Source organism: Spea bombifrons, chromosome 3, assembly GCF_027358695.1.
Source record: "Spea bombifrons isolate aSpeBom1 chromosome 3, aSpeBom1.2.pri, whole genome shotgun sequence".
In the NCBI taxonomy this organism is placed as follows: domain Eukaryota; kingdom Metazoa; phylum Chordata; class Amphibia; order Anura; family Pelobatidae; genus Spea; species Spea bombifrons.
This window is the reverse complement of record NC_071089.1, coordinates 80,988,438-81,002,856: the sequence shown is the minus strand read 5'-3', so window position 1 is coordinate 81,002,856 and position 14,419 is coordinate 80,988,438. Positions and strand designations below refer to the sequence as shown.

The following is a 14,419-nucleotide window of genomic DNA, read 5'->3' as shown; positions in this document are numbered from 1 at the left end:
ACCCTCATCGTATATTCGATAAAATTATATATAATATACATATTAGTTATTGCAGTCCTACAACATAGCCCAGCACAGCCCAATGAGAACCTGTACCCCTGCCGCTTTTGACAGCACTGCCCTGACTTTTTCTGGAAATGTTTCATCATTGCTTATGCTGCTTCTTCGCTGTTGCTTGAAATAATTTGAACATTTGTTTGCCTTCTAGTCTCTGGGGTATGGAATGCCAAAATCCTTGGGCATTTACTCCCTCTCCTCTCAAACATATCATGCCCTGACCTAGGTACCGATCTCTATAACCCCATGCTCACATCTTCTCTGCAGTTTGCAGCCCCAACTACTAATCACTATTCACAACTCACGGTCACAACCCTGGCACATGATTCTATCCCTACACCTTCAATGTTCCTGCACTGCTGAACTTAGTTGATGGAAGTCTCATTCTATGTCTGCACTATAAATGCATGCTATGTTTCTACTACTACTACTACTCTGCTCTTACCCTTGCTAAGGAAGCCTACTCCACCTTCCCAATCTTTTCCCCCCATTTCATAACCCCAAAACACCTCCTTCAGTCCCTTCTTCAGCCTATTACAATTACCCCCTTCAACCAACCTTACTGCCTCTGCCACATACTTTTGTACAGTCCATCCGCTGCCCTTACCCTGCCTCTGCACCCTCCCATACACCGAACTCTCCTTCCTTACCAATAACTTCAGCATCTCACTTTCCAGTAACAATCTCTCCCCTCTCAATTGGTAAACCTCGAGGTTTAGTTCTAGGACTCCTTTGCTTACTTTACACTAAGCTTAGATTAGTTAAGACTTGCATTTACCAATCCAAACATGCAGTGTCTACAGTAGCCTCCAAGTCCGTTGGCTGGCCAATCACATCTTGAAATGGTTCTGAATGAAGGAGCTGGACAGTTTTATTTGTCTTTCGGCACAGAAACCTGTTGCGCTTAGGTACCTACAATTGTTTCCCACCAAGTCACTCACAAGCTAAACCTTGGCCAAGAGGCACGGAGAAAACAGAGGGGGGAAAAAAACACAACCAAAACACAAATTCAAGATCCAGACAGTTTTTTTTATTTTCAAAATATTTAAATTCTTGATGGGTAAAGCATCTGTGAAGAGAAAAAAAAAATAAGCGTTACAAGTCACCCTCACCCCGATTGAGGAACATTTGTTTTAAAAACTAAAAGTGAGTGGGTCAATAACACGTATGATGCTCTGTTAAACATTTTATTAGCTACCCATCTGTGAAGCATCAAGTCAATTTAAAAATTGACACAGGTACATTAAACCACCACCCTTCTAAAGCATATTGTATACATAATAGCCTACATAACACGCCACAGAATTGTTCCTGAGCAAGGGATACCAAATCAACAACAAATTTAATTTTAAACCACAGCTACAAAACCAAATTTTAGAATAAATATGTTGATCGCGGTGTGGAACTACAGGCCATGAGAGCGATAGACAGGAATTTAGTTAAATCCTTGCACTGAACTCAAGGGTTCAATCAGTTCAAACCATGCGGATTGAGTTGCTAGTACGCGTGCCAGGATATCCAGAAAATATATCCCAGTTCCGGCTCTCAAGGCCTGGAGTTTGACATCATTGATGTAGAACATCAGATTCCATACATATTACTTCTGCCTTCCAGCGCCCACTCACCACACGGATCCTGTGTCCAATGGCCTTGGCCGGAAGGTTAGAGCGAAACTTGGCACGGACCATTCCACTGTTCCCATGAGGTCTGGTCACCTTTCCCCAGATCACACGGGTTTTGTTAGGCTTGCCACCAGGAGTTACTGTATTGCTAAAAACAAAATGCATCGGCATCATGAAAGATCACTGTAGGACCGACTCTTTTCCCCAAAGATTAATATCCTAGGGGACACTCGTATTAACAGAAAAACCAAACTAAATGAGATCACTCATAAGGACATTCTCCCTCCAACCATCTGTCCCTCTGGTTGTGGCATCAACTAACAACTTGCCTTGTCTCAAACAGTTCATTTGTAACACAACATACTCCATATTGTAAATTTGCAAGTAAAGCCCTCTCTGCCTAAGATATCTGTTAGTTTTAATCTGTCAAGCCTCGTCTTATCATACCCACTGAATGTATTGTAAGAAAGGCTGCGTAAGTTGTTGGCGCTATATAAAAAAAAGATAATAGGCTTTAGAAGGCATATGTTAGATCTCCATTGCGTATTCCAAGAGAAGCATACTGTGTACGGTGGGGGTCGGGAAGGCCTGCAGTTTTCTGCAATACAGGATGGATGTCCTATCAGCTAAATTTGGTTAAACTGTCAGAAAAGTACATAATGGCCATTTGAGGAAATAAAATATCTAACTTGTTCATTGCACCTAAATTGCTGCTTGCTTTGCAACAGCCAATCGTGAACGTAAACACCGAACACAGTGCTTCTCAACCTTTGTTAACGTAACAATCGCTACATTTTCATTCGTCAAGACAATATTACAAGTTTCCGCAATATTTGTATTATATCCAGTCGATACCCAAAAGCAACTGTTCCCAATACAGCATGATAGCAGTTCAAAGGTCAACTACTGAAGCACGCTACCCAATACAACGCACAGAACAAGATGCCAGGAGCAGAAGGTAAGCTGACAAACGCCACAAGGAAGATAAGTTAGCCAACTGTTTACATGGTCCGGTATAGTCACTGAACACAACACACATCTCTATGGGTGTGTACAAGACCCCAACCACTATAACAAGGGACTGACTAGAACAAGACTTTACAAATAGTAAACAGTGGGCTTGCTCCTTGACGGGAGAACATGTTCAGCATTTCCTCTGGAGGTCTTTTGATCCCCAGGGAGTTGCATAACAATGTAATGTGCCGCGATTAATATGCTGCATCTCTAGCCCAATAAATGTCATAAAGCCAAAAGTCTGCGTACATGACCTTGGAACCACACATTAAAATATTCATATACAAGCTGAAACAAAATACACTCACTTTTTTGCTTTGTACACATAGGCACATCTTTTGCCCAAATAGAAGTCTGTTTCATCACGAGCATAGACTCCTTCAATCTTCAGGAGGGCTGTGTGCTCCCTCTGGTTTCGGAGACCTCTCTTGTAGCCAGCAAAAGTGGCTTTACACCAGAGTCTGTGGGGGAGAAAAAAACAAAACAAGATGCGATTAGCAAGTGAAGAGATCAGCGAGGAATTGCCCACTTCCCCATACATCATTCCCATACATACCTCCCAGACATTTTGGGTTTCTATAATCCTGGTGCTGTACTGTAAATGTGAAAACACAGTATGTTAGAACCCACGATATCTACAGAATGATGTTATATTCACATCAAAACACACATTTCAGTGCCACTATGGTGCCTTCTTTCCAAAGTAAACTTGTGATCAACTCTACACTCGTCTAACGTCGGATAAGATCTACAAACATTACTCTAAACTACAAACCATTATATCCCGTACAATAGCTTCAAACCAAGCGCCAGCATACCCCATAGCCTAAAGCACGGGTACAAAAGTCCGCACCGGGCATACATTTTAACCTTTACTAGCCACACATGTCAACTATACTCAGTACTGAATCCACACGCATAAATCCCGACCAGACCGAAATATACACACGGGCGATGGGGTAACTGCGATTGACTTATTAGCTTAATGCACTTCCCCCTAGTGCTGCTCCACACACACTCGTTTCCACAAGGCCTGCCAGGCATGCAAAGCTCCCTACAGCAGGTCCTGCCACATAACCCAGCATTTAGAGCTACAGACAGCGGGGAGTATCGGAATTACATCGAGACAAATACCCGCCATAACATCTTTGCTATTAGGAGCAATAGAAGCGGCCGAAGAGCCGCACGTACACCCTACACTATACGAGTCTATACGAGTTAGGCGACAGCATGGACCTGCAAGAGGGACTACTACCGGGTCAAAACCCAGGGTCTGCTCCAGCCAGCAGCTCGCGGTGTCCCCGGAGAAGCACGAGGGGGGAAGCACTGTGTTATACAACTAGTCTGGTCTCCAGCCGGGCCGTGGCACGGGAACTTAGACAAGTAATCGCCAGAGACCTCCCCCCGGTGAGCACAATCCGCCCTATATCCTCGCCATCACAGCACGTACATCCTCGCTTTGTGCCTCGGTAAGCGCAGCACTGGGTGCTTCCCCCGGTCCTATCTGTATTCTCTAGCTCCGGATACGGGGACAGTTAATATTTTAAAGCTTTAATACACAAGGCTCTCCGCTCACCCGCACTGGCATCCAAGATGGAGGGAAAAAGGAAGGGGCGGCGCGTTGCATGCCGGGACATCACCTGCGTCCCTGACGTGAGCTGGCCACGGATATGCCTGAAAAAAAACCTGTCATTCGGACCTCCATATGTTAAAAGTGAAGTGTCACACGCAGACCGGTACGGGGAATAATACGTATTACTCGGACAATAATGTATATTATACACCAAACCGATCATTAGTAGTCTACAGAGATTGAGAGGACCCCGGGGGCGAGGTTATCGTCTCCATAGAAACACAGTGTAAACATACATGTAAGTGTAGGGGTAGGGGCAAGTAGTTAACGGCACAGGTAAAGTTCTTTCAGAATTAGGACATTATTTGCAAAAAAAAATAGTATTTTGCCTTAAATTAGTACGTTTACGAACCCTGTGTCTGACGTATACAAAACACTGCAAAGGTAAATATTCGATCCAAGAAATGATCAGCTCTACCATGTTGCCAGATGTGTCCACTTAATGCCATTTTATGTCTGGCTTAGGCTAGTGTAGGCTAGTTATGGATCCCGCTACTAGTATTAGATACTAGTAGAGAAGGTTATGTTTGTGTATAGATTTATTATGTATGTATTTTTGTTTACTGAATCCCAACAATGTACTTAGTGCTTTACAATTCACAGTATATCAAAGGAAAGGTACACTAAGTGAGGTCATATTATAAGTACAATAGTCTACAGACATTTTGATCAGGGCACAGTAGGTATGAATACATTAGGAAGCTGACATTCTAAATTAGGTTTTTGAAAGTCTTAATTTCGACATGTGCGTTTAGAAACCATTCAACACAGCATTTGAACACGGATTCGTACACAAGTACATGTGTTAGGGGGTCCCGTGTGCACCTGTTCCCACATACAGTGCTTCCAGGAGGGTGTATAATACCACTTATACAATTTTAATTTGTGTGTAGATCTGTTATATCTACTATAAATGTTTATTCTCATTTTTTTGTAGGGCTCGGTTCTAAATAGCTTTATGAGATGGTCTCATTACCAACGATGAATGCGTTGCGGGTGTGCACAGTACTTGAGGACAGTCTTGACCAACTCTCCGTCCTGGGATATATTATGCCCGTCTCTTATCATGGCCGCAGCGATGTAAGTTACAGTACAAGTTGCTCTTGTGCTTTGTTTTTTTTTGTCTTGTAGCATTTTTTAATGTCTTTTAAGGTTTTTATTTGTGAATGTATTTATTTGTATCAAGGAGAGCTAATATACAGACTAATACCTAAACAAGGCTATGTCCAACCAAGATGTGTTTGAGGATTATGTTCAGCAACATCTGGAACGGTAGATGTATAGATGAATATGCAAGAATTTACTGGGCATTTAAAGTGCATTAAAGGAATGGTTCACATTTATAAAGAGAACTGTGTGTGTTATTTTCGATTTTGTATTGTATATTTTGGACTTACGCCCCAGACTGTGAGGGCAATCCTTCATGTGGTCTTTAAGAGATGGTAACTAGGGTCTTTTGGCGCCTGGGGCAGGGTCGATGTTCCCTCCCTGATCTGATATCATATTGGCATCTGGAAGCAGAAGGGAGTGCAGGCAAACTATTCATAGCCATGTACATATGTGTGAAATAGTAGTCCAGGGACCCCTCGGCAAACAATGGATGTCATGTGATCACATAAACCATATTGTTTTAAAGCGCAACTCACACTGAATGGTTAGATGCATGCATTCCCGTGTAATTCTTTGTGTGTTTCTATATACATGTTGCATTAATGCGTACCTGAGAACTTGCCAGGTCAGAATCCCGGAGTTCTTGTGGGGGTGTGGCTTTGAGAGGGGTGGGGCAGTGTTAAATTGTATGGTAGTGGGAGGAGAATTGGTTAGGTAGTGGGCACGGCTAACATGACATTACACGGCCCCACAACATTAGTGCATAGGCTCAAGGGGCAAGATGAGTGGTGGTGGGCACTTCCCATGCTGACCCAAATCACCACCACCAGCCTCCTCAGAAGTACATGCGCTGCTGGGTTTAATATCCTATGGTGGCTGTGCATTAAGATATCAATAATTATGCAGTGAAATCAGTGTTCACCATGGAATGTGCAATTTGGTGAATAGGAGAGAAAAGCTGAATATGTCATTGTGTTATTCTTCTCGTGCTATTGCAGATGGTGAGAAATGAAATTGGTGGAATTCTAAAACGTCAGAGGCACCTGGAGGGAAAATTTGAGGAGCTGATGGGATTACGTTTAGATGCTCAGATAACTTCACCTTCCCCATTAAATAAATTGGCACATTTGAAAAGCCAGGTGGAGGAAACGAGCGGAAAGCTGAAAATGAGCAATGAGCAGTTCACCCGGGCTGTGAAGCAAAGCCCTCTGACACCAGACAACCTGAAGAAGGTCCAGATGGACAGGTGAGGCAAAACACATAGGAAAACATAGAACGGATATCAGAAGATGCCGCAACAGCCCAGTCTTCTCAACAGAGATTTTCAACTTGACCTGCATTTGTAACTTATTTACATTTGTTTTAGGAATAATTGTTTGGTTTATAATGTCTTGACATTCATTCATATTTACTGGTTACTTAAAAAGAAAAAAACACCCAAATTCCTAGTGTTTCTAACATGTTACATGCAGGAATGTGCACCTCATCGGCACAGGTTTCATCCCTTAGTCTTTGTTGCATGCCTTTGTCCCAATCTGTAATTGGAATGGTTAATATAATGAAGTCCGTGCCATCAGTAAAATAATAAAGTTAAGCACCTCTAATATATATTGTGAATTGCGCTTTCATTTCCCTTATCCAAAAGGCAGTTTGCAGCAGACACCATTGCTGACATGCTAAAGGAACTGGAAGTCTCAGGGTCTTTTCAGAGCCTCCAGCAGGCCGTGGCCAGAGAGAAGGAGAAGAAAGCCAACTTCTACAGCACAATAGCCAGGTGAGATAATTAGTCTAGCACAAAAACACAGGAACTGGGTGCAGAACATGGCAGTAGGGGCTCTGGACTGATGAGTCAAAATTTAAAATACTTGGCTGTAACAAGACAATTTTGTTCACTAAAGGGTTGGAGAGCAGTACAAGAATAAGGGTTTGCAGGCAACAGTGAAGCATGGTTTAGGTTGCTTGAAACTTTGGGGCTGGATTTCTGCAAATGGAGATGGGGATTTGGTAAGAATTAACAGTCTCCTCAGTGCTAAGAAGTACAGGCAGATACTTATCCATCATGCAATACCATCATGGAGGCATCGGATTGGCCCCAAATTTATTCTGCAGTATGACCACCCTAAACCTATAGCCAAGGTCATTAAGAACTGTCTTCAGCAAAGAAGAACAAGTAGTCCTGGAAGTGATGGTATGCCCCCTACAGAGCCCTGATCTCAACATCATCGAGTCTTTATGGAATTACATGAAAATAGAACTGTCGTTTGTTCGCCAAGATGTTTGGAACAACCAGGCTCCTTAAAAAACCGTGTGCAAGTGTACCTAGAATATTTGATGCTGTTTTGAGGACATAGGGTGGATATGCAGTATCTATACTTATGATCTTGTTATATTCCGGGGATCTGCTGCATCAGGAGGTCCTTCCGCACAAGGTAGATCCATCCAGTGAGATATATTGATTAGTTTCTAATTATATTAATTAACAAACTGTTGATGCATCATATGCTTGATCATTCGTGCATCACAGGTACCTAGGTAAATGACAGGACTTGCCCCCAAGTCTACCTGCACGTTTGCGTTTACTAGGCTTCGGTCTACTTGATTCTGTGCTTATTTTGCAGAGAAGAAGAGGGAAGGAAGAAGATAAAGTCACTACAAAAGCAGCTGCAGGATGTCAAGAAGGAAAAAGAGATGGAGATGCAGGTAATTTTTATGAAAAGGAATTAAGAGTGGATCGAATCTACAAGGAGTGTATGAGCCATGAGGCTGCTGGGTATCTGCTGCTTATTTAATCTGTATAACTCAGACCTGGTTTGTCTTTATTAGAGCCGCACTGAACTCATTGCTCACCTGAAAGATCAGCTGCAGGAGATGAAAGCAAAGACTGGTATGGAGGACAAGTATGTCAAGAAGGACACAGATCTGCAAGTATCTCAAACTCAAAAAAAATGCAACATCGCAGAATCTGACCTGCAAAAAGAGCTTCAGGTCAGTGCCAGCAACATACAGTGGTTACAGTACATGGCTTTGTGCCATTATCACCTCTCAAATCTCTGCGCTACAGTCAAAAGCACTGAACTTGTATACAGGGCTGCTCTGAAAAACAACCTGAAGGCTCTGTGGTTTATTTCCAATTCGAGAGTGTCTAAAATAAAGGACTTTAGGCAGCATTTACATCACGTCTGGTGCCTTTGATGCAATGGACAGGACTAACGCATACGGAGCTTGTTTTTTGCTAAATGTGTATTGGGCATTTTACTATTTGACCATTAGTTTTGCCTTCCAGGCTGCATGTTGATAACCTTTCATCTTTTTGGTGGAGATGCATCTTATCTGCATACATCTGCATTATTAAATAGACCCCAGAAGAGTGAAGTCACAGAAAGACACACCTAATACGATAATGTCATGTTTCTTACTCTGTGATTATCAATAAGAATTAGTCTGTCTACTGTCAACTTATCCACACAATCTGAAATCTCAGTATCTCTATATGACACACATTGATGAATATTTGAGGTGGTAATCATAAAACAAAGCTCGTGGGGTTATATTTAATTGACAATATGAGGAGCAGAGTGAATATTGTGATACGTTTGTAGTGGCGCTTTGCAGAGCCTTGCACTTTTTCAAGTTTACAAAAGTCTTGTTTGGCATTCGCCAATTGTCATGCAACTTGACAAACTGTGATTAAATGGATTAGCATCCTCCGCTAATCAGGGAGTCTTGGCTGAGTCCAACGGCAAACTGCCCACAATCGACATCCACTTTTAGACACATTAGTCCTCTCTTTGACTGTTTGTATTTGCCTTATTCACAGGCTGTTAAGGATAAAATGGACGAGGAGATCAGAGTCCATATGGAGATTGATAATTTCCTGAGGCAGCATCAGCAAGTGAGTAATAATAAATCACACTTCATTTACGTACGTGCAATTGGAAAATGTCATTGTTGACCTTATTTGCAAGTGCCTACCCAGAATTCCTTGTGATTGTGGCAGCAGCACCAGATTTCTGAGGGAAGAAACAAGCCTTCTGGTTTGTCTGGTGGATGTAGATGAGCGCTCAATAATGCTTCTGCTATCTGCCCACCATAACTTGTTATTGAGGGGTTATGCAGGCTGCAAACATTACCTTATACAGGGCCAGCTCAGCCCTTCTTGCTGGGGAAGCTTGCCAGTGTTGGCCCTTCATAACGAAAAGTAAATAAACCCAACCTCAATGATGCTTACTACCCTAGTGACAGTGTTTTGGTGCATTTAGAAAAGTATTTTTCAGTATGAAAAGCCAGGTTTCGCTACCCTTATGGAGTGTATTTATGAAACTGCACACTGCTATGACAGCCCTTAAATGCCACATTCGCGTTCTTCTCTGTAATTACAGCTAGTTAATTATATAGGAAGGCAATCCCTCAGCTTCAACAAATGTTGTTGACATGGATAGTTTGTTCATCTATACCAGGGGTTCTCAAACTGCGGCCCTCCAGCTGCTGCAGGACTACATCTCCCATAATGCTCCTTCAGCTAAGGGGCTGGCTGAGGAGTATGGGAGATGTAGTCCTGCAGCAGCTGGAGGGCCGCAGTTTGAGAACCCCTGATCTATACCATCCATATTAGAAACGCTATGCCATTTTATTTTCTCTAAGCATCTTATAGGGTTAGTTTTCACTAAGACCTAGAATGAAACTCACGGCTGTTGTATTCGATTCTTGAAATTGTTTATTTGTCATCAGGAGCTGGAGGAGAAACTTGAATACTGGATGGAGAAATACGACAAAGATACTGAGGAGAAACAGACTGAACTGAATAATTTGAAGTCCGCAAGAGCTAATGATCTTACGCTACTGCAGGATCTGGCCAAGCAGGTAAGAAAAAGACATTGCGTTGCTATAATTTATTAATAAATGAGCAAGATATTAAATGGAACAGCATAACTGGGAGTAAGTAGAAAAGAATGCACTGATACAAGCTAATACTCATAGTACAAGGAAACCTGCTTGGTAGACGTGGGCTCCCAGTAAATCCATGTGGAAGACGTTGGTACTTTATATTTATTACCATGGGTACGCATTTCTCTACATGGGATGTTTTGATCACATGATATACACTATTGGTTAAGAGCCCCAACCAATCACATTTAGCATACTGTGAAGCAATAGCCGCATTACCATTGCATTTAGACTCTAAAGTAGCTACCACAAATTTTTTTGTTAAAAAGATCATTTTTCTTTATATGAAGTTAAGAATTGTGACATTAACCCCTTCGCGACCTTTGCCGGTTCAGGACCGTCATGACAAGAAGGTCACTAAATGACCTTTGACGGTCCTGAACCGTCAAAAAGTTAAATAAGCTTAGAAAGTGATCAAGGATCACTTTCTTCGCTTAAACCGCCTTGCCGCAATGCCTCGATGTCGAGGCATTCAGCAAGGCCGAGATCGGCATCGGGGGCCATGTCTGGCCCCTCCCCGGGGCGTCAACAGCCGCCATACATTGTATGGCGGCGGACGCCCGTTTTAAAAGCGTTTAGGAGGCGATCAACGATCGCCTCCTAAACTTAAATGGTGTCGCTGGAATGCCTCGATCAGGAGGCATCCAGCGACACCAAACACTTACCTTTAGGTGGGCTGTGACCGCTCCGGAGAGCGGTCACAGCCGCAGCTGCCGGTGATCTTCGCCATCAAGTAAGATGGCCGCCGCTCTGAAAAAAAGTAAACAAGAAAAAGTTTGCTAGATGGTCTCCAGACCCTCTAGAGAACTGGCTCCACTTGCTGGTTGAATACCGGTACTGCATTCAACCATGCAAGTCAATGGAGCCCAGCTTTCTAATCACTATGTGATTAGTAAAATATTCAAAAAAAAATAAAAAAATAAAAAAAATGGAAAAAAAAAAAAAAAATGTGCTAACATTTAAAAATAATTATGCAGTGATGTCACTAGATGAACCATCCAGTACCAGCAAAATGTGTAAAAAAAATATTAAAAAAGTATTAAAAAAATAAAAAAAATAAAAAATAAAGTTTATTATTTTGAGCAAGTGCTAAAATTTCTCAAAAATCTCAAAGAGTTAAAATAAAAGCACTTCAAATACCCAAGGGGTGTCTAATATATATAAAAAATGGCTGATGGGGTAAATTGGAGTGGCCTAGCTCACAGATAGGGCATAGGTACAGACTGACCAAAATGGAGAAAAAAAGCGCACTTCCCAAATGTGGCATTTTAAATCTGAAACAACCCGACAAACCCATGCATGTCGGGTATCACTGCACTCAGGAGATGTTCCTGAACACATATTGGGGGGTTGTTTGACAGTGACATATACCAGAACCTGTATATCTATAACTAAAGTACAATTTGTGTGAAAAAAATTACTATTACAAAGTTTGACAAAGTGTAGTTCTATAATTGGTGCATGGAAAGGGTTAAAATAACAGCATTCGGAATACCCTGGGGTGTCTAGTTTTCCAAAATATATGGTTTGAATGGGTTAAATTGAGTTAACCGGCTTCAAAGATATTCCAAAGAGGAGATGGAGGCAGAATGACCAAATGACCACCTGAATTACGCATGCCCCAAAAGTAGCCTTTTACCAGCCAAACAATCTGACAAACCCATGCATGTGGGGTATCGCTGTACTCAGGAGATGTTCCTGAACACACATTGGGGTGTTGTTTGATAGTGACATATACCAGAACCTGTATATCTATAACTAAAGTACAATTTGTGTGGAAAAAAAAAATAAAAAAAATTACTATTACAAAGTTTGACAAAGTGTAGTTGTATAATTGGTGCATGGAAAGGGTTAAAATAACAGCATTTGGAATACCCTGGGGTGTCTAGTTTTCAAAAATATATGGTTTGAATGGGTTAAATTGAGTTAACCGGCTTCAAAGATGTTCCAAAGAGGAGATGTAGGCAGACTGACCAGATTTGTTAAAAAAGATTTGGAAATCATAAAACGCTGCTTGTACTTATTGCCCTATAACGTACAAAAAACAGCAAAAAAACATAAAAACATTGGGTATCTCTAAACTCAGGACAAGTAGTAGAATCTATTTAGCTAGTTTTTTTACTTGCTTTTTTAGGTGAGTAAAAGATTTTTCAAATAAAAGTCATAAAAGGTCTTTTTTTTCAATTTTTCACCATGTTTTTTTTATTTTTTTTGTAGTAAATAAGATGATACGATCAAAATAATGGTATCTGAAGAAAGCCCATCTTGTCCTGAAAAAAACAATATATAACTTATGTGGGTACACTAAATGGGTGAGGAGAAAATTACACCTGAACACAAGCACCACAAAAGTGTCAAAACAGCCTCGGTCCCACAGGGTAGAAAACGAAAAATGAGCCCGGTCCTTAAGGGGTTAAAGAACATTTAAAATGACGGCCCCTTTCATCACAACTAGCCCGACAGCTTTAATTATCCAAATACTCATCAATCATTTAGATCAAAACCTCTCTCCAACACCCTATATATGAGACTCCCCCTAGTTTCACACGTTTATTCTAGTTAGCCTTTTATCTTTTTGTTACAATAAATATGGTCTTTTGGATTATTTTAAATTTTTCTATTTACATTTGCATATTCGGAATCTTAATTTATATTACACTGGTGGTGTGCCTGGACTTTTCCTTTTTACCATTTATATGTAATAGTGTAATAAGAGTTGCTACACTCACCCGTTGAGTGGCCTATTTTTATATTTTTGCTTCAGGGTTTATTATTTGTTTTCAGTTATTCTAGTAGCGCCGTCACAGTTTCTATTATATTCATCATTTAAAAGTCTATTGCTATGAATTGTACTCTGTCGAGTATCAAGGTCTCAAGGAGTGCATTTTAGGGTAATACTGGCTTAATTAACTTTTAAAAATGGAAGTCATTGGATGTTACCTATGCAGGTTCATCAGTAGAGGTTTACTTATAGAGCAGAGTGCATGCTGGGATGCAGAATGGACAGACTGAACAGAACCTTCTTTGCCATATGCTTCAGTTGGTCCTTGTTAGTCTAAGTTCACCATGCCACTTATACTATGGAAAGATCCGTTTTAACTGCTGGGACCATATAAATATTAATGCATTTTATTTAAGTATGAAGATTATGAGCGAGTGATTATTGAAGATCGCTTGGAGAAGGAAAATGCTCTGAAAGAGAAGAGGCAAGCAGAGACTGAGCTGGAGAGCACAATCAAGGTACCTGTTGCTAGTACTAGGGATTGTTTCCAAAACACCTGAAGTGCTATTACTGGTATATACAGCTAAGGTTTGTGGTACGGGGGGGGGGGGGACATCTATAACAATACAGTTAAATGCATTGCAAATTTGTGCAACAAAATAAGTGATTAAATCAGCTGGCAAGTTAATTTAATGTATCAGATCAGGAGCTAACATAAGTTCTCTGTAGATTCAAGCCTGGTGGAGAGGAACAATGGTCCGAAGAGGGCTAGGACCCTACAAGAAAACCAAGGACAAGAAAGGGAAAGCCAAAGGAAAGAAAGGAAAAGCAAAAAAAGGAGGAAAGAAGAAGAAATAACTATTCAATCAACTAGCTAATTGAAAGTAAACAAGGAGCCAGGACTCTATGAAAACATGTAAAAATCAGACATGCATTTTACTTGTAGCATGGATGTGAAGCTGAAACTGTGCCATTCAATGCTCATAGCTCTAATTAAAACATGACTATCCCATTTCAATTGGTACGATATTCTCTTTTAAATCAATGGAATCGGGTCCCTGCATTTCTAATTTGCAAGGTTTTTTTTTTTTTTTTTTTTTATATAGTGAGCAACGAAACCTGCAGCGCTATATATTTGGGGGAGGACAGGCTTCTGTTACACTACTGTTCTTATTGGAAAGAAAAATATGCATCTCTTTTTACCCAGACACAAAAAGGAATATTTAACTGGTTGTTTGCATGGGAATCAAATACTACAACCTCAGACTTGAATATAAATTCTAAGCAGCCCTACCAGCTTACTGCGGAAAAAGAACC

The 14,419-nt window shown here is 41.0% G+C and overlaps 2 protein-coding genes across 2 annotated transcripts; one reads left to right on the top strand and one right to left on the bottom strand.

Moving 5' to 3' along the window:
* Positions 1-1,065: 1,065 nt before the first annotated feature.
* On the bottom strand, positions 1,066-4,343 carry RPL35A (ribosomal protein L35a). Its single transcript, XM_053460784.1, has 5 exons — positions 4,270-4,343; positions 3,250-3,288; positions 3,002-3,154; positions 1,683-1,827; positions 1,066-1,126 (listed from the first exon to the last, which is right to left on the bottom strand). Exons 2-5 carry the CDS (start codon positions 3,258-3,260, stop codon positions 1,103-1,105), a joined length of 333 nt encoding a protein of 110 aa, XP_053316759.1. The 5' UTR covers positions 3,261-3,288; positions 4,270-4,343; the 3' UTR covers positions 1,066-1,102.
* A 220-nt stretch (positions 4,344-4,563) lies between these two features.
* Positions 4,564-14,078, top strand: IQCG (IQ motif containing G). The gene is made up of 10 exons (XM_053460779.1): positions 4,564-4,710; positions 5,264-5,406; positions 6,435-6,682; positions 7,082-7,210; positions 8,055-8,136; positions 8,260-8,421; positions 9,254-9,328; positions 10,165-10,296; positions 13,519-13,620; positions 13,832-14,078. Exons 2-10 carry the CDS (start codon positions 5,290-5,292, stop codon positions 13,958-13,960), a joined length of 1,176 nt encoding a protein of 391 aa, XP_053316754.1. The 5' UTR covers positions 4,564-4,710; positions 5,264-5,289; the 3' UTR covers positions 13,961-14,078.
* Positions 14,079-14,419: the final 341 nt, after the last annotated feature.

Coding starts and splice junctions, on each gene's coding strand:
- RPL35A (XM_053460784.1), bottom strand. Junction 1,828..3,001: donor TATGTGTACAAAGCAAAAAA/GTGAGTGTATTT, acceptor TTTTGTTTTTAG/CAATACAGTAACTCCTGGTG. Junction 1,127..1,682: donor TTGGACACAGGATCCGTGTG/GTGAGTGGGCGC, acceptor TTCTCTTCACAG/ATGCTTTACCCATCAAGAAT.
- IQCG (XM_053460779.1), top strand. CDS start 5,290: ATGGTCTCATTACCAACGATGAATGCGTTGCGGGTGTGCACAGTACTT. Junction 7,211..8,054: donor TTCTACAGCACAATAGCCAG/GTGAGATAATTA, acceptor CTTATTTTGCAG/AGAAGAAGAGGGAAGGAAGA. Junction 10,297..13,518: donor TGCAGGATCTGGCCAAGCAG/GTAAGAAAAAGA, acceptor ATTTTATTTAAG/TATGAAGATTATGAGCGAGT.